The 23446-nt window shown below is 41.8% G+C and overlaps 1 protein-coding gene across 2 annotated transcripts in view; it reads left to right on the top strand.

Annotated features, from left to right (window-relative positions):
- zgc:101566 (Transmembrane protein 263-B-like) overlaps positions 1 to 23446 on the top strand; it is a 67368-nt gene extending 43922 nt beyond the window's left edge. For both annotated transcript variants that reach the window (XM_063000835.1, XM_063000834.1), the window contains exon 3: positions 19474 to 23446. In XM_063000835.1, coding sequence (XP_062856905.1) covers positions 19474 to 19754 — 281 coding nt within the window. In that variant the 3' untranslated portion in view covers positions 19755 to 23446. The remainder of the gene's footprint in view (positions 1 to 19473) is intronic.

Genomic DNA, 23446 nt, shown 5'->3' on the forward strand with positions numbered 1-23446 from the left:
GATCTGTATGGGCCAGCAGCAATGGCCTGTGGATATACAGTAGACCCTTGACTTACGAACGGTTTACCATACTAACATTTCGGATTACGAGCGATCTTTTTCAACTTAACATACGAACAGATTTCGTATTACGAACCGAAATTCGCGAAACACGTGACGTCACGAACAAGTTGACTCCGACCGTCTCTCTCTATATATATATATATATACAGGGGTTGGACAAAATAACTGAAACACCTGGTTTTAGACCACAATAATTTATTAGTATGGTGTAGGGCCTCCTTTTGCGGCCAATACAGCGTCAATTCGTCTTGGAAATGACATATACAAGTCCTGCACAGTGGTCAGAGGGATTTTAAGCCATTCTTCTTGCAGGATAGTGGCCAGGTCACTACGTGATGCTGGTGGAGGAAAACATTTCCTGACTCGCTTCTCCAAAACACCCCAAAGTGGCTCAATAATATTTAGATCTGGTGACTGTGCAGGCCATGGGAGATGTTCAACTTCACTTTCATGTTCATCAAACCAATCTTTCACCAGTCTTGCTGTGTGTATTGGTGCATTGTCATCCTGATACACGGCACCGCCATTGGATGCACATGGTCCTCCAGAATGGTTCGGTAGTCCTTGGCAGTGACGCGCCCATCTAGCACAAGTATTGGGCCAAGGGAATGCCATGATATGGCAGCCCAAACCATCACTGATCCACCCCCATGCTTCACTCTGGGCATGCAACAGTCTGGGTGGTACGCTTCTTTGGGGCTTCTCCACACCGTAACTCTCCCGGATGTGGGGAAAACAGTAAAGGTGGACTCATCAGAGAACAATACATGTTTCACATTGTCCACAGCCCAAGATTTGCACTCCTTGCACCATTGAAACCGACATTTGGCATCGGCACGAGTGACCAAAGGTTTGGCTATAGCAGCCCGGCCGTGTATATTGACCCTGTGGAGCTCCCGATGGACAGTTCTGGTGGAAACAGGAGAGTCGAGGTGCACATTTAATTCTGCCGTGATTTGGGCAGCCGTGGTTTTATGTTTTTTGGATACAATCCGGGTTAGCACCCGAACATCCCTTTCAGACAGCTTCCTCTTGCGTCCACAGTTAATCCTGTTGGATGTGGTTTGTCCTTCTTGGTGGTATGCTGACATTACCCTGGATACCGTGGCTCTTGATACATCACAAAGACTTGCTGTCTTGGTCACAGATGCGCCAGCAAGACGTGCACCAACAATTTGTCCTCTTTTAACTCTGGTATGTCACCCATAATGTTGTGTGCATTGCAATATTTTGAGCAAAACTGTGCTCTTACCCTGCTAATTGAACCTTCACACTCTGCTCTTACTGGTGCAATGTGCAATTAATGAAGATTGGCCACCATACTGGTCCAATTTAGCCATGAAACCTCCCACACTAAAATGACAGGTGTTTCAGTTTCATTGTCCAACCCCTGTATATATACAGTGTATCACAAAAGTATTCAGCCCCCTTGAACTTTTCAACCTTTTGCCACATTTCAGGCTTCAAACATAACGATATGAAATTGTAATTTTTTGTGAAGAATCAACAACAAGTGGGACACAATCGTGAAGTGGAACGAAATTTATTGGATATTTTAAACTTTTTTTAGAAATAAAAAACTGAAAAGTGGGGCGTGCAATATTATTCAGCCCCCTTGCGTTAATACTTTGTAGCGCCACCTTTTGCTGCGATTACAGCTGCAAGTCGCTTGGGGTATGTCTCTATCAGTTTTGCACATCGAGAGAATTTTTGCCCATTCTTCCTTGCAAAACAGCTCGAGCTCAGTGAGGTTGGATGGAGAGCGTTTGTGAACAGCAGTTTTCAGCTCTTTCCACAGATTCTCGATGGGATTCAGGTCTGGACTTTGACTTGGCCATTCTAACACCTGGATATGTTTATTTGTGAACCATTCCATTGTAGATTTTGCTTTATGTTTTGGTTCATTGTCTTGTTGGAAGATAAATCTCCGTCCCAGTCTCAGGTCTTTTGCAGACTGCAACAGGTTTTCTTCCAGAATGGTCCTGTATTTGGCTCCATCCATCTTCCCATCAATTTTAACCATCTTCCCTGTCCCTGCTGAAGAAAAGCAGGCCCAAACCATGATGCTGCCACCACCATGTTTGACAGTGGGGATGGTGTGTTCAGGGTGATGAGCTGTGTTGCTTTTACGCCAAACATAACGTTTTGCATTGTGGCCAAAAAGTTCGATTTTGGTTTCATCTGACCAGAGCACCTTCTTCCACATGTTTGGTGTGTCTCCCAGGTGACTTTTTATAGATATCTTTGAGAAATGGCTTTCTTCTTGCCACTCTTCCATAAAGGCCAGATTTGTGCAGTGTACGACTAATTGTGTCCTATGGACAGATTCTCCCACCTCAGCTGTAGATCTCTGCAGTTCATTGAGAGTGATCATGGGCCTCTTGGCTGCATCTCTGATCAGTCTTCTCCTTGTTTGAGCTGAAAGTTTAGAGGGACGGCCGGGTCTTGGTAGATTTGCAGTGGTCTGAAACTCCTTCCATTTCAATATGATCGCTTGCACAGTGCTCCTTGAGATGTTTAAAGCTTGGGAAATCTTTTTGCATCCAAATCCGGCTTTAAACTTCTCCACAACAGTATCTCGGACCTGCCTGGTGTGTTCCTTGGTCTTCATGATGCTCTCTGCGCTTTAAACAGAACTCTGAGACTGTCACAGAGCAGGTGCATTTATACGGAGACTTGATTACACACAGGTGGATTCTATTTATCACCATCAGTCATTTAGGTCAACATTGGATCATTCAGAGATCCTCACTAAACTTCTGAGTTTGCTGCACTGAAAGTAAAGGGGCTGAATAATATTGCACGCCCCACTTTTTAGTTTTTTATTTCTAAAAAAAATATCCAAGAAATTTCGTTCCACTTCACGATTGTGTCCCACTTGTTGTTGATTCTTCACAAAAAATTACAATTTCATATCGTTATGTTTGAAGCCTGAAATGTGGCAAAAGGTTGAAAAGTTCAAGGGGGCTGAATACTTTTGCAAGGCACTGTATACAGTGAGCAAACATTCGGACAGCGGGCGGTGTTTTTTCAGTGTTTTCTTTATATTTTGTAAAATTCAATATTAAAATAGCCCCAGAGAAGGTGCAGACAAAGCGTAGTGGTGAGAAAATAAATCTATCACTATTTGGTGTGTTGTATAATTACTCCTGCCAGTAGCTGTCACTGTGTATCAGACAGAGGGGACAGTGAGTGAGAGAGAAGAAGGAACTCGGCTCAGTAAATTATTCTTTCTTTCGTGCAGTTACACCTACAAAATACAACACTACTGAAATAAAGAAGGAAATAATCGAGAAATATGAGAGTTATTGTTGTTTCTGGTAGATACATTTTATATAAAAAGAAGGAAATTTGTTATGGTGTATGGTACAGCACACGTACTGTACTGAAATGTGGTGTTTGTTTTTATGTACTGTACAGTACTACTGTGTATTGTTGTTCATTATTGTTTATTACAGTATTATCTATTCTATAAGATTTAAGGGAAAATATACTTGTATTTACAACAAAACAGACCATTTAAGACATTAGAAAGGTTAGGTAAGGGGGTGGTTTGGGGGGGTCTGACACGGATGAATTCTATTTAAGTTATTTCTTATGGGAAAAATAGGTTTAACTAATGAACATTTTTATATTCAGAATTTTTACATTCAGGATTTTTACATTCAGGATTATTACATTCAGGCTTTGTTTTACATTCAGGATTTTTACATTCAGGATTTTTACATTAATGATTTTTACATTCAGGATTTTTACATTAATTATTTTTACATTCAGGATTTTTACATTCAGGATTTTTACATTCAGGATTTTTACATTCAGGATTTTAATTTTTTTACATTCAGGATTTTTACATTAATGATTTTTACATTCAGGATTTTTACATTAATGATTTTTACATTCAGGATTTTTACATTCAGGATTTTTACATTCAGGATTTTTACATTCAGGATTTTTACATTTAGGATTTTTACATTCAGGTTTTTTTTTACATTCAGGATTTTTACATTCAGGATTTTATTTTTACATTCAGGATTTTTTACATTTTAAGATTTTTACATTCAGGATTTTTATCAGGCTCTGTCTGCCTTCTCTTCTTCTCTCCTCGTCCCATCCTATAAATCTCAGCAGTAAGTGAAGAGCAAGATGTTTTGCCTATTAGTGAGCTCTACAGAGGGAGGGCGCGGCTACGGATCGTAAATTCAGCCGATTGAAGATTAATGCAGTCAGCTGGCACTCCGCCTCACACTCCGGGCGCACTGACTGGTGATTTGGGACTGGAGTTGATGTTTGACCATCTGCTTCACTGGTTTTATTCAGGCACACCTACAGTAACTGCAAAATGTTACTAGCAGAGCTAAACACCGTCTCCTGGTATTTACACCAAGGGTCAGAATAACATAAAAGAGAGTTTTTGTTTCATATTACTTTTGTTGTGATATCTATTATTTAGTAGATGAGTGTGTAACTGTGGTTCTTGCTGTTTTAAGTCATACCAGAACTAAATAGACAGCGGGGCGAATCCACATAAACCTGGTGGAAAAGAAACAAAATCCATTTTGCAGTTATTTTATTAAGGTAGAATAATAATCCACAAGCTAAAAAAGGACATTAAAACAAACAAGTGGCTGAATTAATAGAATTAAAATAATAAATAAAGACACAAAAGCTCCGTAAACCCTGCAACAGAGTAAGTGGACAGTAAAGGGGTAGTGCAGAAATGAGAACTGGATGTTGCGATATGACAAACTGCTCCAGCCGTCTGCGATAAACCAGTCCTCACAAGAAAGGCAGATATGGAACTCTAAGGGCGCGTTCACTTGAGAAGTGGGTCCCCTCAAAGGTCATCTGATTGAACTTTGACCCAGTTTGCCGCTGACTTTTCAAAGCTTCTCCAATGAGACGAACTGTTTGATACGATTTGGTAAAAGCGCCTCAGTCCATACGAGCAACACAAAGCTTAACGTGACTTATTGTATTAAACAACAAGCAAGGAATTTGATTAGTGGAGAGAACTTATGAGCAGTAATAATGAAGAGAAGTTTAGTGCTCCTGTGTCCTTCTTTAAATACATTAAACCACGTTAAGCTTTATTTAACGATAAGTGTTTTAAACTCTCTCGGAAAACCTGATTCTGATTCTCACAATTTCTCAGACCCTCGAGATGTAACACAAGTTTAAAAGTGAAACAGGGAGGAAAATCCAGATTAACACAGATACACGTGGAGCTTTCAGACTGGATCTGACGCTTATTCCACACAAATGCAGATTCGTATTATATATATTCACACTTTAATGACATCTTACCGCACCGCTCAAGCCGAGCGCTGAACAAAGTGGCAGTTTGCCAAGGCTGTGAATGTGAATGCTGCTTATGTGAATGTGCCCTAACACAGGCCGAGACTGACCAAACATGAGTGGTAAGCCCACATTACTGTGACCACAGTGACTTCATCCTTTTTTATTTATTTATTTATTATTATTATTATTATTTTGTTTATGCATTTTCTCCCTTTTTCTCTCGACTTTTAGCGTGTCCAATTGCCCGATTGCATCATGCTTCCTCTCCACCAATGCCGATCCCTGCTCTGATTGAGGAGAATGAAGCTAACCCACGCCCCCTCCGACACGTGGGCAGCAGCCGTATGCATTTTGTCACCTACACTTGACAAGTGCAATGTGGATCAGCATTGTGTACGGAGAGACACACCCTGATCAGCGCACTCTTTCCTCGTCTCTGTGCAGGCGCCATCAATCAGCCAGCAGAGGTCATAACTGCATTAGCTATGAGAGATAGCCTATCCGGCTTTTAATATCCCACTCCTATCTGAACAACAGGCCAATCATTGTCCATGTGGCCTCTCAGCTCAGCCATCAGGCAGACTTGAGACTCGATATGATGTATTTGAGATCCCAGCTCTGGCGTTCTAGCGTGTGTTTTACCACTGCGCCACCTGAGCGGCCCATCCTTTTTTTTTTTTTTTTTTTTTTAAGCCAGAATACAATAACAGATGCACTTTTGATAAGAGGACACGATGTTTTGCACAGTTTATATAAATAAAAGAATATGTTTCTGCTTATTCTGTTAAAAACAAATATCGTGAGAATCATATTATGAACAGAGCTCGTGAGTGATATCGAATGGTGAGGCGAGTGTATCGTTACGTCCCTAGACGAGTTAGACGAATCTGCTGCCCTTTCGAGCTGAGCTGTGAATGCCACCGTTCATGTTCACTAGTTTTTCACTTGGCTGCTGCATTAGATCGAACCTTCAGCTTCCTGTCAGAAAAGCAAACTGTGTGTGTGTGTGTGTGTGTGTGTGTGTGTGTGTGTGTGTGTGTGTGTGTGTGCTTGCATCTAGAGATGAAACTGTAATTAAGAACATGCTTTCACGTACTGATATATTTCTAAGATGGTCTGGTCTAGAGGTAAAGCATACTAAGTGTGCAGTTTTTTATGAAAGGAGAAGTGGAGGAAATCGTTGGTATAAATCTAAGACGGACAAGCCTCCTATCTTTTCAATTCTTGACCAGCCAGTTAGAGTTTATAACAGACATGAGACTTACAGCTACCTGGGCCACAAATTTAATATAGCAGGAGATTGGAGTCAGCAGGTGGAACAAATGATAAACCAGTTCAATTTTAGATTGGAGATGATTGATACTTCTCCTCTCCCTATTGTGATGAAGTTAGAAGCAATAAGAGAAATTGTAGTGGCTAAAATTCAGCATTTGTTTGCTAATGTTCATTTACCTCAAAATGTTCTTCAAGAAATGGATACTAAGATTGTGCAAGTCGTAAGAAAGTGGCTTAATTTAAACACACGGTCAACCAGGTGCTTTATATTTCAAAGCCGAAAAGATGGGGGCTTGGGTGTTCCAAATTGCACTTGGTTATATACTGCCACCCGACAATCACATCTTATTAACATGCTGAATAGTGATGATAAATTTGTGCGGGAAATGGCGAGAGCTTCACTATTTTTGGACTTTAGACGACGAAAAATCCCACTAGCATCATCTGGTGAGGATAATTTCTTAGGATTTAGAAGAAAGGATAATGGGAAACTGGATGTACAGGCTCAGGGATTTGGCGTTTCATCTGATTGGCCAGATCTGAATGATCTATGTAGGAGAACGAATACAGAATTAAAATGGACAACATTAAGTCAGGAATCTATAAATGTTTCGGAAGTGGTGGTGAGGGATCCGTCAGTTGTTGTTGAGGCTTGTGTTGACGTTGACGGAACATCCTACCAACTGCAGTGTAAAACATCAAGAAAAATGCTGCTGGAGGCTCAAAGAGCAAAGCAGCAGCAATACTGGTCTAGTCTGAAGCTTCAGGGAAAGCTAACCAAACTGGCATCTGCTGATCACTCAGTATCACACACAATATTTAGAAATGTTGTAATCGGTGAGGAGGTTCTTATATTTTGTGTGAAAGCATGCTTACAGATTCTGCCAACTAAATATAACCTCTCACTGTGGTATCCATCCATTCATTTACCTTTCTGTCTGCTGCATGGCTCCACTCAGCAGCTGGAGTCTGTAGCACACATTCTGAACGGTTGTAGTTCTCTTAAAGGTCTGTACACGGCACGACATGATAGACTCGTGGACCTGATAACAGCTCAGCTTCCATGTGTAAAGAATCAATTAATCTTTAAGCACTCTAAAATTAGACCTGAGTGGTTTAATGCGACGTCTGGGATCTTTTTAGGAATCGCCAATACACCAGATATTGTTTGTATTTCCCAGAGTCAGAAGAGGGTGGTACTGTATGAAATTTCATGTGCATTTGATTTGTATCTGGAGGAGTCTTATACTTAAAAAATGATAAAGTACCAAACACTAGTTAATATCATCGAAAATTTAGGATTTAGATGTCAACTGATAGTCCTGGTGTTTGGAAGTCTTGGACATGTGCACAGACTTGCAGTGTGTGGTCTTGGTCTTGGGGGGTTTAGTAGAGCAAAAGCAAAACAGGTGGTGAAATATTGCTCTATTTCAGCAATCATTGGAAGTATGCATATTTGGAAAAGGCGCTGTTTTCTCTATCCTTAAACTTGGGGATGTTATTGAGAAATGAACTGTAGCCATGTTGGATGTTTTTTAGAAATATTTTGTTTCCTGCTGATGTTATATATTGTATATGGAAACAAATAAAGTATAAAGTGTGTGTGTGTGTGATGAAACGTTAACAGGACTGTATTTTAAGGTGGTATTTAAACTGTTTGATCTGTGTACTTGACTGATTCTTGGCACAGGCAGAAGTAAGGAAAAAAATCACAGCACAACCAATATAGACCATTATTATTATTATTATTATTATTATCATTATTATTATTATTCATTATTATTACTACTATTAATTATTATTATTATTATTATTATTTTCTTTTTTATTTCTGTAGTTTCCTTTTTTTGTTGTATTTAATTTTTATTATATATATATATATATATTAGGGCTGTCAAACGATTAAAATTTTTATTCGCGATTAATCTCAGAATTTCATATAGTTAATCGCGATTAATCGCATTTTAAAAAAATCTGTGTAAATGTTATAGAAAACAAGGATTTTTAAGTGAAATGTTACAATTAAAATTGTGAACACATTTTATGCTACATGTACTGATGTTAAAAACTGCTGGGACAAGAGAAAACTGTAAGGAAGTTTTATTCACTCACATACTAGGCAGTAATACTATCCAGCAGAGACCCTTGACTTCGTATATATGTCAGATTGTAGGTTAAAATTTCTCCATCAGAGAACAGACTTTGCTGTGGTTGTATCGTGACAATGGTTTGATGGACGTTTCTACACGAAGTGAGTGTGTTTTGACCCTTTGGGGCTTCCATAGTTCATGGAGTAGTGTGCTTGGCTAACATAATGACTAGCTGTCCGCAACAGAATAAGTTAATAAAGTGTTCTGCTCCCGACAATTTGTGAATATAGCGTGTATTTATTTCTTTATTATGCAAGTGCATCACTACAACGCTCGGTTACATTATGTTAACAAACCGCAAATGAAACAAACGGTGGCAAGTCCGACGTTAAAACGTTGGTTCTACCAGTCAGACCACACGGTCAAGTCTCAACATGAACTACGGATGACTCGCAGGGCCAAATACCATATAGAAGCACTTTGTAGTTCTACAATTACTGACTGTAGTCCATCTGTTTCTCTGCATGCTTTTTAGCCCCCTTTCACCCTGTTTTTCAATGCTCAGGACCACCACAGAGCAGGTATTATTTAGGTGGTGGGTCATTCACAGCACTGCAGTGACACTGACATGGTGGTGGTGTGTTAGTGTGTGTTGTGCTGGTATGAGTGGATCAGACACAGCAGCGCTGCTGGAGTTTTTAAAAACCGTGTCCACTCACTGCCCACTCTATTAGACACTCCTACCTAGATGGTCCACCTTGTAGATGTAAAGTCAGAGACGATCGCTCATCTATTGCTGCTGTTTAAGTTGGTCATCTTCTAGACCTTCATCAGTGGTCACAGGACGCTGCCCACGGGGCGCTGTTGGCTGGATATTTTTGGTTGGTGGACTATTCTCAGTCCAGCAGTGACAGTGAGGTGTTTAAAAACTCCATCAGCGCTGCTGTGTCTGATCCACTCATACCAGCACAACACACACTAACACACCACCACCATGTCAGTGTCACTGCAGTGCTGAGAATGATCCACCACCTAAATAATACCTGCTCTGTGGTGGTCCTGTGGGGGTCCTGACCATTGAAGAACAGGGTGAAAGGGGGCTAACAAAGCATGTAGCGAAACAGATGGACTACAGTCAGTAATTGTAGAACTACAAAGTGCTTCTATATGGTAAGTGGAGCTGATAAAATGGACAGTGAGTGTAGAAACAAGGAGGTGGTTTTAATGTTATGGCTGATCGGTACATGTAAATATATACGGAGAACAAGCAGAGTAAGAATTACTAACATTGAACAGTGTAACTGCTGTTCCTACTGTGCACACGACAGTAAAAATCCTGAATCTTAGACAGAAGATCTATCTCAGAACAATGTGTATTTCTTATTAAATATAAAGGGTCAGTGCAGTCCAGCCTTGCTCCTCTGTGATAGCGACATAAGAGACAGAGAATGAGCGCGGGAGGAAAGCAGCAGGCGTTGTTTGTTGGCATCTTGAGACTCTGTACACTGTGTTTTGGTCCTGCTGGTCTAACAATTCACATCTACACCATCCACCCATCATACAGAGAAACCACACCGCTCTTCATACCTGTACGTCTCACTGTGTTTACTCTCTGTCTTTTATTATTACTCAATCAACACCACAGAAGTCTGATCCAACACTTCTCCTGATTTACGAGATGACGAGGCGTTATGTGAATCTGTTTGACTCTAAGCCACTGCCAATCTGCTGCGAGATTGTACCCGACAATAATGGTACATTTACCAAAGCTGAGCAGCTCTGCCTGGCACCATCTACTAACTGTCCTGCCTGAGACGCAGAGCTTAAAAACTGCTGTACAGTCGGATACAAACAGAAATAAAAATGAAAAGTGAGCACAGTCACATCCACAGTTTTAATACATGCAATAACACCAGCAAAACAGCATCTCAAACCTGGGAAACAATGAGTGCTTCAGAAATGTACATAATGTTTGAGTTCTCTTGAAGTTTGGTACTATTTCAGTTTAGTACTTTTACATTCTGCAGTATTGTTTTGCTTGTATGCGAAACAACCAGGTCTGTAAGATTTATTTTGCCTTAATTAACACGATTAACGCGTTAAATGTTTAACCTCGATTAAAAAAATTAATCAAGAATAAACATACAAGCCGCTCAGGTGGCGCAGCGGTAAAAACACACGCTGTTCACCAGAGCTGAGATCTCGAATACATCGTATCAAATCTCGGCTCTGCTTTGCTGGCTGAGGCTGAGCGGCCACATGAACAACGATTGGCCTGTTGTTCAGATAAGGGGCGGGACTAAGCCAGTTGGGGACTCTCTCTCAGACTAGTGCGATTACGACCTCTGCTGGCTGATTGGTGGTGCCTGCACGGAGATGGGAAAGGAGTGCGGTAGAGGGTGTGGCTCTCCGTACACAGTGCTGTACTGCACTGCACTCGTCATGTGTAGGTGATAAGATGTTCGATTGCTGTGCACGTGTCTGAGGGGGCGTGGAGCAGCCTCGTCCTCCCCAATCAGGAGCGGGGACCAGCATTAGTGTGAGGATGATTGACAGGCAGAAATTGGATGTGCTAAAGTGGGCGAATAAGAATAAACATATGTCATAATACAAAAAAGAATAAACATACATAGATGTGGGTCTACATGACGTTATACGTGTTGCATCTAGAAATGGATCATATTAGTACCCTGAGCTCTGGGTTACAAACAGGTAAAGATTCTCACTTTTGCCAGATAATGTGAACAGACTTGTCATTTTAAATAACTGGCTGAAAGATGGGAAGCTGTTAACAACTCTATATAGGCATTGGCTGTCTTTCTAAAAATAATTTAAATTTAATAATTTTATCATAATTGTTTTATTGGTAAACATTTTCTTGCACTAAAAATTTGCATAACTTTAGATTTTGCTTCGTTATTTTTGCAGTCGATTAATCTCGATTAAAAAATGTTATCGTGTGACAGCCCTAATTTATTTATTTTACTGAATTATTCTGTCCTCTTTGCTTTGGAAAATGCAAGCTCTATCCTCTGTGCTATATTATGTAGCTTTATCACTGGTACTGCAGTTGACGTACAAAACAGTAGTGTCCCATTTCACACACAGCACAGTTCAACTACTGTTGGATATTTTTTTCACCCACCTTTAATCCAGAGTCCCATACAACTTCTCATCTCTAGCTCTCATATGTTTTTAAAAGATGGTTGGTCTTTGAGGAGTGGGCTTATGCACGTGTAAAAAAATATACACTGCCTGGCCAAAAAAAAGGTCACCTTTTTTAACTAAGCAAATAGGTAAGAGCCTCCCATGGATAATTACTGCATGGGTGATTATGTTTCAGTTTGCAACAAGTTATTTAACCCTAACTGATACAGTGAGTAGCTTCTCATTTGTTAAACAACAATGTCGAAAGACACATCCTGTGGTCGTGGAAAAGATGTTAATCTGTTTCAGAAGGGTCAAATTATTGGCATGCATCAAGAGATTGCTGAAACTACTTAAATCGGGTTAAGAACTGTCCAGCGCATTATTAAAAAGTGGAAGGACAGTGGGGAGGAAACATCATCTTCCAGGAAGGAATGTGGTCGGAAAAAAATCTTGAATGATCGTGATCGGCGATCACTTAAACGTTTGGTGAAATCAAATGGTAGAAAAACTCCAGTAGAACTCAGGGATATGTTTAATAGTGAAAGTAAGAGCATTTCCACACGTACAATACGAAGGGAACTCAAGGGATTGGGACTAAACAGCTGTGTAGCCTTAAGAAAACCACTTGTCAGTGAGACTAACCAGCAAAAACGTCTTCAATATACTAGGGAGCATAAAGATTGGACTCTGGAGCAATGGAAGAAGGTCATGTGGTCTGATGAGTCCAGATTTACCCTGTTCCAGAGTGATGGGCGCATCAGGGTAAAAATAGAGGCGGCTGAAGTGATGCACCCATCATGCCTAGTGCCTACCGTATAAACCTGTGGGGGCAGTGCTATGATCTGGGGTTGCTGCAGTTGGTCAGGCCTAGGTTCAGCAATGTTATGTGCCCAAAGAATGAGGTCAGCTGACCACATGAATATACTGAATGACCGGGTTATTCCATCAATGGATTTTTTCTTCCCTGATGGCACGGGCATATTCCAAGATGACAATGCCAGGATTCATCGGGCTCAAATTGTGAAAGAGTGGTTCAGGGAGCATGAGACATCATTTTCACACACGGATTGGCCACCACAGAGTCCAGACCTGAACCCCATTGAGAATCTTTAGGATGTGCTGGAGAAGACTTTGCGCAGTGGTCCAAATCTCCCATCATCAATACAAGATCTTGGGGAAAAATTAATGCAACTCTGGACAGAAATAAATGTTGTGACTGCAGAAGCTTGTGGAAACGATGCCACAGCGAATGCGTGCCGTAATCAAAGCTAAAGGCGGTCCAACCAAATGTCTCCTAAAAAGCAGTTGGTTCTGCCCTAACGATCTCTGAAAATCTTATTTTCCACCCACTTTTATTCCAGATTCCCATACAGCTTCTCATCTCTAGCTCTCATATGTTTCAGAAAATGGCTGGTCTCAGAGGACTGGGCTTATGCACATGTAAAAAGAATCGTTGAACAATAAAAGCAGGAGAAATCTGAGAGAAATCAGAGCAAAGAGAATTGAAATGAATCAGCATTACAGATTAGCAGGAATGAATTACATTTGAATTACAGGTGTGGACTGGGGGAAAAAAAGAGTTAAAAAAAACAGTTGGGGTCATTATTTAGTTAGCTGATGTTAGCATTTATCAATATGCAGTTGATACAGTCTAAATCAGAAAATCAGAGAGCAATAACGTATTAAACAAGCTAAATAGATACTTACATTAACATACAGCACCTTCTCTGACTTGCGCAACTGCAACTCTAATGAATGTGAGTGACAGCAGGCAGATGAGACAAGAAAAGGTATGGTCCATTATTTATATATACATACACTGATCAGCCATAAAAACCACCTCCATGTTTCTACACTCACTGTACATTTTATTAGATCCACTTACCATATAGAAGCACTTTGTAGTTCTACAATTACTGACTGTAGTCCATCTGTTTATCTGCATGCTTTTTTAACCTGCTTTTCCACTCACTGTCCACACTATTAGACACTCCTACCTAGTTGGTCCACCTTGTAGATGTAAAGTCAGAGACGATCGCTCATCCATTGCTGCTGTTTAAGTTGGTCATCTTCTAGACCTTCATTTGTGGTCACAGGACGCTGCCCATGGGGCGCTGTTGGCTGGATATTTTTGGTTGGTGGACTATTCTCAGTCCAGCAGTGACACTAAGGTGTTTAAAAACTCCATCAGCATTGCTGTGTCTTATCCACTCATACCAGCACAACACACACTAACACACCACCACCACGTCAGTGTTACTGTAGTGCTAAGAATGATCCACCACCTAAATAATACCTGCTCTGTAGTGGTCCTGTGGGGGTCCTGACCATAGAACAGCATTAAAAGGGGGCCAATAAAGCATGCAGAGAAACAGATGGACTACAGTCAGTAATTGTAGAACTACAAAGTGCTTCTATATGGTAAGTGGAGCTGATAAAATGGACAGTGAGTGTAGAAACAAGGAGGTGGTTTTAATGTTATGGCTGATCGGTGTATATAAGTGTGTGTGTGTGTGTGTGTGTGTGTGTGTGTGTGTGTGTGTGTGTGTGTGTGTGTGTGTGTGATGATGAGAAAGCAGCGGCGCATCAGTGGCTACTCGCTCAACCAAACACATTTTTTGCTGATGGTATTAAAAAGTTGGTACGACGCTGAAGAAATGCATCAGAAGGTGAAGATGTAGAAAAGTGATGCCATTTGTTTTAGAAATTCTTTATAAATAGAGTTTAAAAAGTGTGGAAACTATTTGAGGAACCCTCGTATATATTTATAGCCACATTGCCACTGTCCCCCCCCCCCCATCACACTGTCCCTGTATAATTTACTCTGTGAGCAGAAGCTCATTATCTGGGTTGTGTGTTTACTCTCAGTGAGCCCTCGTGAGCTGTAAGCATCAGTGTGACACAACTGAAGCCTCCTCACAGCAGGTCCGTCACAACACATCCAAACCACTCCGACCTGCTGCTCGAGACGTTTCTTCTTCCCACACTTCAGCGTCTGAGTCAGAACGAGCCTGTGATGCAGCCAGAGAAACAAACAGACTTCATGTAATCGAGTCGTTCTGTTCTTCTGTTCTGTCCTGGAGTCTCAACATGTCAGAGTCGACCTGACAGCACTGGAATTAGTACAAATACCTTTTATAACAATCTGAACATCACTTTTTTTTTTTACCTTTAATATAATCTGTACAATTCCAATAAAAAAACAACTGAAATCTATTGGTGGGGACAAAACAATAATATAGTTGCATAAATATTCACACGGTGCATGATGGGTGCCACACGGTGGGGCAGTGGGTAGCGTTTGTTTGTTTGTTTGTTTGTTTGTTTGTTCATTAGGATTTTAACGTCATGTTTCACACTTTGGTTACATTCATGACAGAACAGGTAGTTACTCATTTCACAAGATTATATCAAACACAGTCATGTACAATTTAGTATCTTCAGTTCACCTCACTTGCATGTGTTTGGACTGTGGGAGGACACCCACACGGACCACCCCACCTGGGGATCGAACCCAGGACCTTCTTGCTGTGATGAGACAGCGCTATCCACTGGGGCGGCACGGTGGCTCGGTGGGTAGCACTGTCGCCTCACAGCAAGAAGGTCCTGGGTTCGATCCCTAGGTGGGGTGGTCCGGGTCCTTTCTGTGTGGAGTTTGCATGTTCTCCCTGTTGATTCCCCTGCCGGGCAGTCAGGGTCAGGGTTTCTGTGTGGAGTTTGCATGTTCTCCCTGTGTCCCTGGGTTTCCTCCAGGTGCTCCGGTTTCCTCCCACAAGTCCAAAGACATGCAGTCAGACCGGTTAGAGCTACTAAACACTGCCATAAGCCATGAGAGTGTGACCTGTCTGGGGCGTTTTCTACTTTTCCCCCTATTGGACCCACCTTGACCCGGACCAGGATAAAGCAGTCGTGAAACAGACTCTGAATTAATGAATTATTTGTATTTGATACCAAGACTGCTTCTGGAAATGTGAAATGTGTGTTCTGTGTGGTTCAACATTGTTTTAATGTTGGGGACAGTGGTAGCTCAGTGGTTAGGGTACTGGCCTAGTAATCAGACAGTTGCCAGTTCAAGCCCCACCACCACCAAGCTGCCACTGTTGGGCCCCTAAGGAAAGCACTTAACCCTCAGTTGCTTAAATTGTATTTAGACATAATTGTAATTTGCTTTGGATTAAAGCGTCTGCTAAATGACACAAATGTGAATGTTTTAAAACCAGTTTCACCAGTAACACAAATTCACTCACCAGTAGATTAGAAAAAATAGATTGAAATACACCGATCAGCCATAACATTAAAACCACCTCCTTGTTTCTACACTCACTGTCCATTTTATCAGCTCCACTTACCATATAGAAGCACTTTGTAGTTCTACAATTACTGACTGTAGTCCATCTGTTTCTCTGCATGCTTTGTTCATGCTGTTCTTCAATGGTCAGGACTCTCCCAGGACCACCACAGAGCAGGTATTATTTGGGTGGTGGATCATTCTCAGCACTGCAGTGACACTGAAGGTCTAGAAGACGACCAACTCAAACAGCAGCAATAGATGAGCGATCGTCTCTGACTTTACATCTACAAGGTGAACCAGCTAGGTAGGAGTGTCTAACAGAGTGGACAGTGAGTGGACACGGTATCTAAAAACTCCATCAGCGCTGCTGTGTCTGATCCACTCATACCAGCACAACACACACTAACACACCACCACCATGTCAGTGTCACTGCAGTGCTGAGAATGATCCACCACCTAAATAATACCTGCTCTGTGGTGGTCCTGTGGGGGTCCTGACCATAGAAGAACAGAGTGAAAGCAGGCTAAAAGGTATGTAGAGAAACAGATGGACTACAGTCAGTAATTGTAGAACTACAGAGTGCTTCTATATGGTAAGTGGAGCTGATAAAATGGACAGTGAGTGTAGAAACAAGGAGGTGGTTTTAATGTTATGGCTGATCAGTGTATGTTAAGAAACACTGACCCGGATGTTTTCACCCTGTAGATCAGGAATATTCTCATATTCTTTCTGACTGGTTTGACTTCGTCATTTATCAAGGCAGCCTGTGGTAATTCTGCACACACACACACACACACACACACACACACACACACACACACTTACCTCCCTCAGTCCTTCAGTCACATCAATCTCATGTGAAAAAATATCCAGTCCGCTGGCATGCAGCCGTCGGCGCTGTGCTTTGTTTTGCTAAGTGCTGTCGGTTCAACCGTGTGGCGTTACAGTCTGGCAGAGTTGCCAAAGCAAGCAGAGGTGAAGCTAATGCCCCGCAAGATCTGTGCCGCTGTTGCATCCGCGCCGCCCGATACCCGCTGTATGCAGGCTGCAGATTGTGCAGAGCTGAGCAGAACTCGGCCGTTATTTGTTTTCCACATAATAACGGCTTTCACAGCGGGTCGTTCGGGCTAAAGAGCTGAAACTGACTGTGGAAGGTTCTGGAGTGCAGAAAACTGATCGTGTTTTTTTAGTTGTTGTTTGCACCTGGGAGACTCAAGCTGTGTGTAGATCTGCAGGAATATATTACAGATCTATTAAAAGGTAGATGAATGAGTTATGGGGTGGAACGATAGCTTGGTGGATGTTCTTCCCGTGTCTGTGTGGGGTTTCCATTTCATCCCACAGTACAAAGATGACCCTATGTGTGTGTGTGTGTGTGTGTGTGTGTGTGTGTATGAGCCCCCTTTGATGGACTGGTGACCTGTCCGAGGTGTTGCCTGATGAATCAGACCCACCGTGACTCTAAATTGGATGAAGCGGTGATGAAGCAGACAATGAATTAATGGATTATGTATTTAGAAATGGGCAGTTGTAGCCTAGTGGTTAAGGCACTAAACTAGTAATAGAAAGGTCGCTAGTTGAAGCCCCACAACTGCCAGGTTGCTACTGTTGGGCCCTTGAGCTGATGGAGTTTTTAAACACCTCACTGTCACTGCTGGACTGAGAATAGTCCATCAACCAAAAATATCCAGCCAACAGCTCCCCATAGGCAGCGTTCTGTGACCACTGATGAAGGTCTAGAAGATGACCGACTCAAACAGCAGCAATAGATGAGCGATCGTCTCTGACTTTACATCTACAAGGTGGACCAACTAGGTAGGAGTGTCTAATAGAGTGGACAGTGAGTGGACACAGTATTTAAAAACTCCAGCAGTGCTGCTGTGTCTTATCCACTCATACTCATTGAAGAACAGGGTAAAAAAGTATGTAGAGAAACAGATGGACTACAGTCAGTAATTGTAGAACTACAAAGTGCTTCTATATGGTAAGTGGAGCTGATAAAATGGACAGTGAGTGTAGAAACATGGAGGTGGTTTTAATGTTATGGCTGATCGGTGTACATATACACATACAGTATAACAAAATTCTTTCTTTGCATATCCCAGCTTGTTTGGAAGATGTTGGGTCGGAGCGCAGGGCCGGCTAAGAAGGTTAAGGGCCTTGCTCAAGGGCCCAACATTGGCTGCATGGCAGAGCTGGGATTTGAACTCTCAACCTCGATAGTCCAAAGTTTTACCCACTAGGCTACCACAGTCCCCCGTCACTGTTTATTAATGTATCCGTCATGTGATGTTGGATTGTTTTGTGGTTGAATGAATTGATGAAAGTAAAAATTACAGGATGAAAGAATTGTTGGGACATTTTTCCACTCCAAGGCAAAGCATGAACATTTCAATTTATTTCAAGGTCACTTCAAAGACAAAAACCCTCTGATCTCCATCCAAAAACGCAGCTATAAATACTACAACACTGTGTCTGTGTTTACTGACAGGCAGCAAAATGTATTCTTAAACTGTCTCTTTCTTTTACACGTCAGTTTAAATCCAGAGTAAAAACCTACACGCTCGATTCATTATGTGGCATTTTTGTGGATTGTCGACACACCGTACCTCTATTACTTTTCCCCACAGGCGAATTTAAAATGTATCCCCTTTATCTCAGGCAGTACGGTGGCTCAGTGGGTAGCACTGTCACCTCAGAGCAAGAAGGTCCTGGGTCTGATCCATAGGTGAAACAGCTTGGGTCCTTTCTGTGTGGAGTTTGCATGTTCTTCCCGTGTCTGTGTGGGTTTCCTCCGGGAGCTTCAGTTTCCTCCCACAGTCCAAAGACGTGCAAGTGAGGTGAATTGGAGATACAAATTTATCCATGACTGTTTGACATTAAACTTGTGAACTGATGAATCTTGTGTAACCAGTAACTACATGAATGTAACCAAAGTGTAAAATCCTAATAAATAAATAAATCAGGCGGCATGGTGGATAAGTGGGCAAGAAGGTCCTGGGTTCAATCCCCAGGTGGGGCGGTCCGGGTCCTTTCTGTGTGGAGTTTGCATGTTCTCCCCGTGTCTGTGTGGGTTTCCTCCAGGAGCTCCGGTTTCCTTCCACAGTCCAAAGACGTACAAGTGAGGTGAAATGGAGATACAAGATTGTCCATGACTGTGTTCGATATAAACTTGTGAACTGATGAATCTTGTGTAATGAGTAACTACCGTTCCTGTCATGAATGTAACCAAAGACATGACATTAAAATCCTAATAAATAAATAATAATAAATAAATAAATAAATCCTTTTATCTCTTTCAGATTTGGAGAAGGACCACCCGAAGACCGAAGCCGGCGTGGTCTGGAGGATGACCGGCGGCCTCTTTAATTTCACCAAAGGAGCTGTGGGTGCCACCCTGGGGGGCGTGGCCTGGGTGGGCAGCAAGAGTTTTGAGCTGACCAAGACGGCCGTGACGAGCGTCCCGGCGGCCGGCGTGGGATTGGTCAAGGGCAGCGTTTCCGTGGTAACGGGAGGAGTCGGGGCGGTGGGCTCGGCCGTGGCCGGTAAAGTCACGGCGAAGAAAAAGGACAAGTCTGATTAGCGTGGCGGCTATCGTCTCTGAGCGCGTCTCTTTGCTTTATGTTTCCGTTAGCGGGCGAGCGGTTGGTCGCTCTCTTTCCTGGTGCATGATGCTGTTTATTATTTGATTTGGCTGAAGTCGCCCTTTGGAGAGAAACGAGGGTTTGATTAAAGCTCCGTCGGTCTGTTTGCACTACCCCAAAACTTACCCAGAACGGCATGAAGGGCAACTTCAGCTAACAGCATCAAGCCACCGCTGTAGCCTTTAATGATCGGGATCTTCTTGCTTTTATTCTTTTTATTTTTGTTTGTATTCTGGCTAAAGGCAAAATATTTAGGTCCATTCATTCATGTGACAATGACAATGGTAAAATATGTATAAAGTATGTGGTGTATACACTGAGCTGCCAGTTTACTGGGGACACCCACCTTATACATCCCCCTGTACATCAGTTTTACTATAATATAGGTGCACAATCACTGACTGACTGTGAGTTGTTCCGCACAGTGAAGGGCAGTGATGCTGAACAGGTGTGTGTGTGTGTGTGTGTGTGTGTAGATGGTAGGAGTGTTACATCAAACATAAATACGCTAATGCTTGCAGCAGGTGGAACTGTTAGTTTTAAGGGTATAGTAAATGTATTCATTCATCCAGTCATTGTCTGATTTACCTCAGCTTTATCCTGGTCAGGGTTGCGGTGACTCAGTCCATCACAGGGCGCACACACACACACACACACATTCACACACACACACATTCAGCTCTAAATGACTTGACTGCATGCCGTTGGACTGTGGGAGGAAACCAGAGCACCCAGAAGTCATTTATTCAGACACAGGGAGAACATGCAAACTCCACACAGAAAGGACCTGGTCCGTCCAGCCCAAAAATCGAACCCAGACCCTTCTTGCTGTGAGGTGAGAGCATTATTTTCCATGTGGGAATTCCCAGGTGAAGCGGTCCGGGTGCTTTTTGTGTGGACTTTGCATGTTCTCCCCGTGTCTGAATCATGGGCAACCTGTAAATATCCATCCTGGCATGAATGGAACCAAAGTATAAAACGTGACCTTACAATCCTAATTATCAAACGAATGATACGTATTAATATGCTCACAGGTTCTGGCCTGCATAGCTCAGTGTTTAGCGCCTCTAACACCCAGTTCAGCTGTGATAATTAGCTGATAAGGTAGATCAGGTGTGTTGAAAGCTTCTACACACACAGACGCTACAGACGTGACTTCTGTATAACCACAGTACTAATGAGGTGAGAGGTCGGCGTGCCTGATCAGGTTCAGCTCAGTGTGTTTACACGTACCAGAACAATCAGTGTGAAACTATAAAAGTGTTACTGATGTCGTTAATCCTGCAGTATGATCCTGGCACAAGGATGTTAGAAGAGCTTTAATTACACACAGCTCCGATGGTCCTCGTTCATTTCTGCACTTTCTCTTCTGGGTTCCTAATTGAACACGTCTGGTTCTGGTCGTTAGTTTGGATCAGTCTCTGCATGCGCTGGGGATGAAACACTGAACACATGCTGATGATCTCATTTCCAGAAATACACTATACAGACAAAAGTACTGGGACATTCCTTCTATTATTTAAATTCATGTGTTCATGGCGGAACTGTTAGTTTTAAGGGTATAGTGCATTCATTATTCATTCATTGTCTGTTTTACCTCAGCTTTATCCTGGTCATGGTTGCGGTGACTCAGTCCATCACAGGGTGCACACACCCACATACACACACACATTCACAATCAGCTCCAAATGACTTAACTCCCTTTCTCTCACAACCATATAAATGTTCTTTGACGTAAGGGGCACAAATTCCCACAGACATCATTTATAGTCTGTGGCCACACAGAGGTCAGTCTGTTTTAATAGCATTCATGTTTAAAATTGACATTCAACCAGCTCATGGTCAGCTGTCCAAAAGTCCAAATAGTGTATGCTCAGAAACAAAAATCGTTCCCTCCAGACACAATCAAACGATTTCCTTCATATTCTGTGTTATTATAATACAATTAAAATCACAACATGATCTGACTTGCAGAACTAAAATTAATGTTATTATTAGTATTATTAATAGTAATATGTAATAGGAACCCAATTCATGAGCACTGCCAAAACTTTATACATTCATTTAATTTTCTTTAACCGCTCAGGGTCGCAGTGGGTCCAAATGTTCCAGTTATTTAGTAATAAAAGAGCAACTGGGTGCTCGGGTGGCACAGCACCACCGACATGACCAGGCATCCACACAAACACTGCTGTTCATGTTTGAAGCAGGGAAGGTCGGATTAGATTTCTTGCATGAATGCGTTTGTGTGTGTGTGTGTGTGTGTGTGTGTGTGTTAAGCATCATGAAGCTTAGCGTGGCTCTCTGTATGCAACATGGCTCAGTGTGGGAACCCAACACAGGCAGGTAGAAAGAAGCAGCGGTAGATTAAACACATGTTGAAGGTGGTGTGTGGTGATCCCGGCTCTCCATGGTCAGATTGGATGGTTGTGTGAGCAGCAGCAAATTCACAATCAGGAACTGAAAGCAAGTCAAATCGCAGAACTGCAACAAAAAAAGTAAATAATGAATAAATAAATAAATAAATAAATAAACTAAAATTATGTTCAATACAAGTTTATGTACACTCACTCACTGTCCTAACCGCTTATCCAATTAAGGTCGGGGGACCTTAATATACACACATACTCACACACACACACATATACACACTAATTAACCTATAGGGCAATTCAGTGTCTCCAATTAACTTGACTACATGTTTTTGGACTGTGGGAGGAAACCGGAGCACAGGGAGAACATGCAAACCACACAGAAAGGACCCAGACTGCCCAGCCTGGGGATCAAACCCAGGATCTTCTTGCTGTGAGGCAACTGTGAGGCAACAGTGCTACCCACCGAGCCAAAGTTTATGAAAACTTTAGATTTTTATAATATTTTGTTTTGATATACTATTATTATTATTATTATTTTATTATTACTATTAGTAGTAGTAGTAATGCCTGTGATGGACTGGCGACCTGTCCCGGGTGGTTCCTGACTTTCAGACCCACCACGATCTTGATTAGGATAAAGCTTTGGTAAAACATACAATCATGAATATTATAAGCAAGTGATTGATTGGCGTTCTGTCTAGGGTGCATTAATGCATTGTGCCGAGTAATTCCGGGGAAGCTAGACCCACTGCAACCCTGACCAGGATAAAGCGATAATAAAACTTGTTTTGATTAGCAGCAGTGCGTTGTGATCTCAGCACCTGTCTGTTCTGAACTTGTGGCTGAACAGAGCACATTTACTCTAGTTAAGATCTTTAACTAAATTCTGGATATACGACACATTTAAATTGTTTCATTTCGTCTTTAAGTGGCTGTTTTGTTCTCTAAACGACCGTCTGCGGTTGTGTGAAATGTTTACATGTCTGATCTATTACACTACACACATGTTCATTAGTGTTTATTTGTACGTGCACTGTTCCAGGCTTGGCATGGCGCTGCATGCTCTTCTCCTGTATCGTTAAATGAAGCATAATTATGCATCTCATTTTTCTTCTGTATGATTTTGTTAGGTGACCTGTCTTCAAGTCTGTTACTATAAACTTTAAAAAAGAAAAAAATGTAGATTTTTGTCTATGATAGAACTATTTTTGCTAAATTGATGCTGTATTCTACAATTAAAGCAATTCTGAATTTTA

This window comes from Trichomycterus rosablanca, chromosome 8 (genome assembly GCF_030014385.1).
Source record: "Trichomycterus rosablanca isolate fTriRos1 chromosome 8, fTriRos1.hap1, whole genome shotgun sequence".
NCBI classification, from domain to species: domain Eukaryota; kingdom Metazoa; phylum Chordata; class Actinopteri; order Siluriformes; family Trichomycteridae; genus Trichomycterus; species Trichomycterus rosablanca.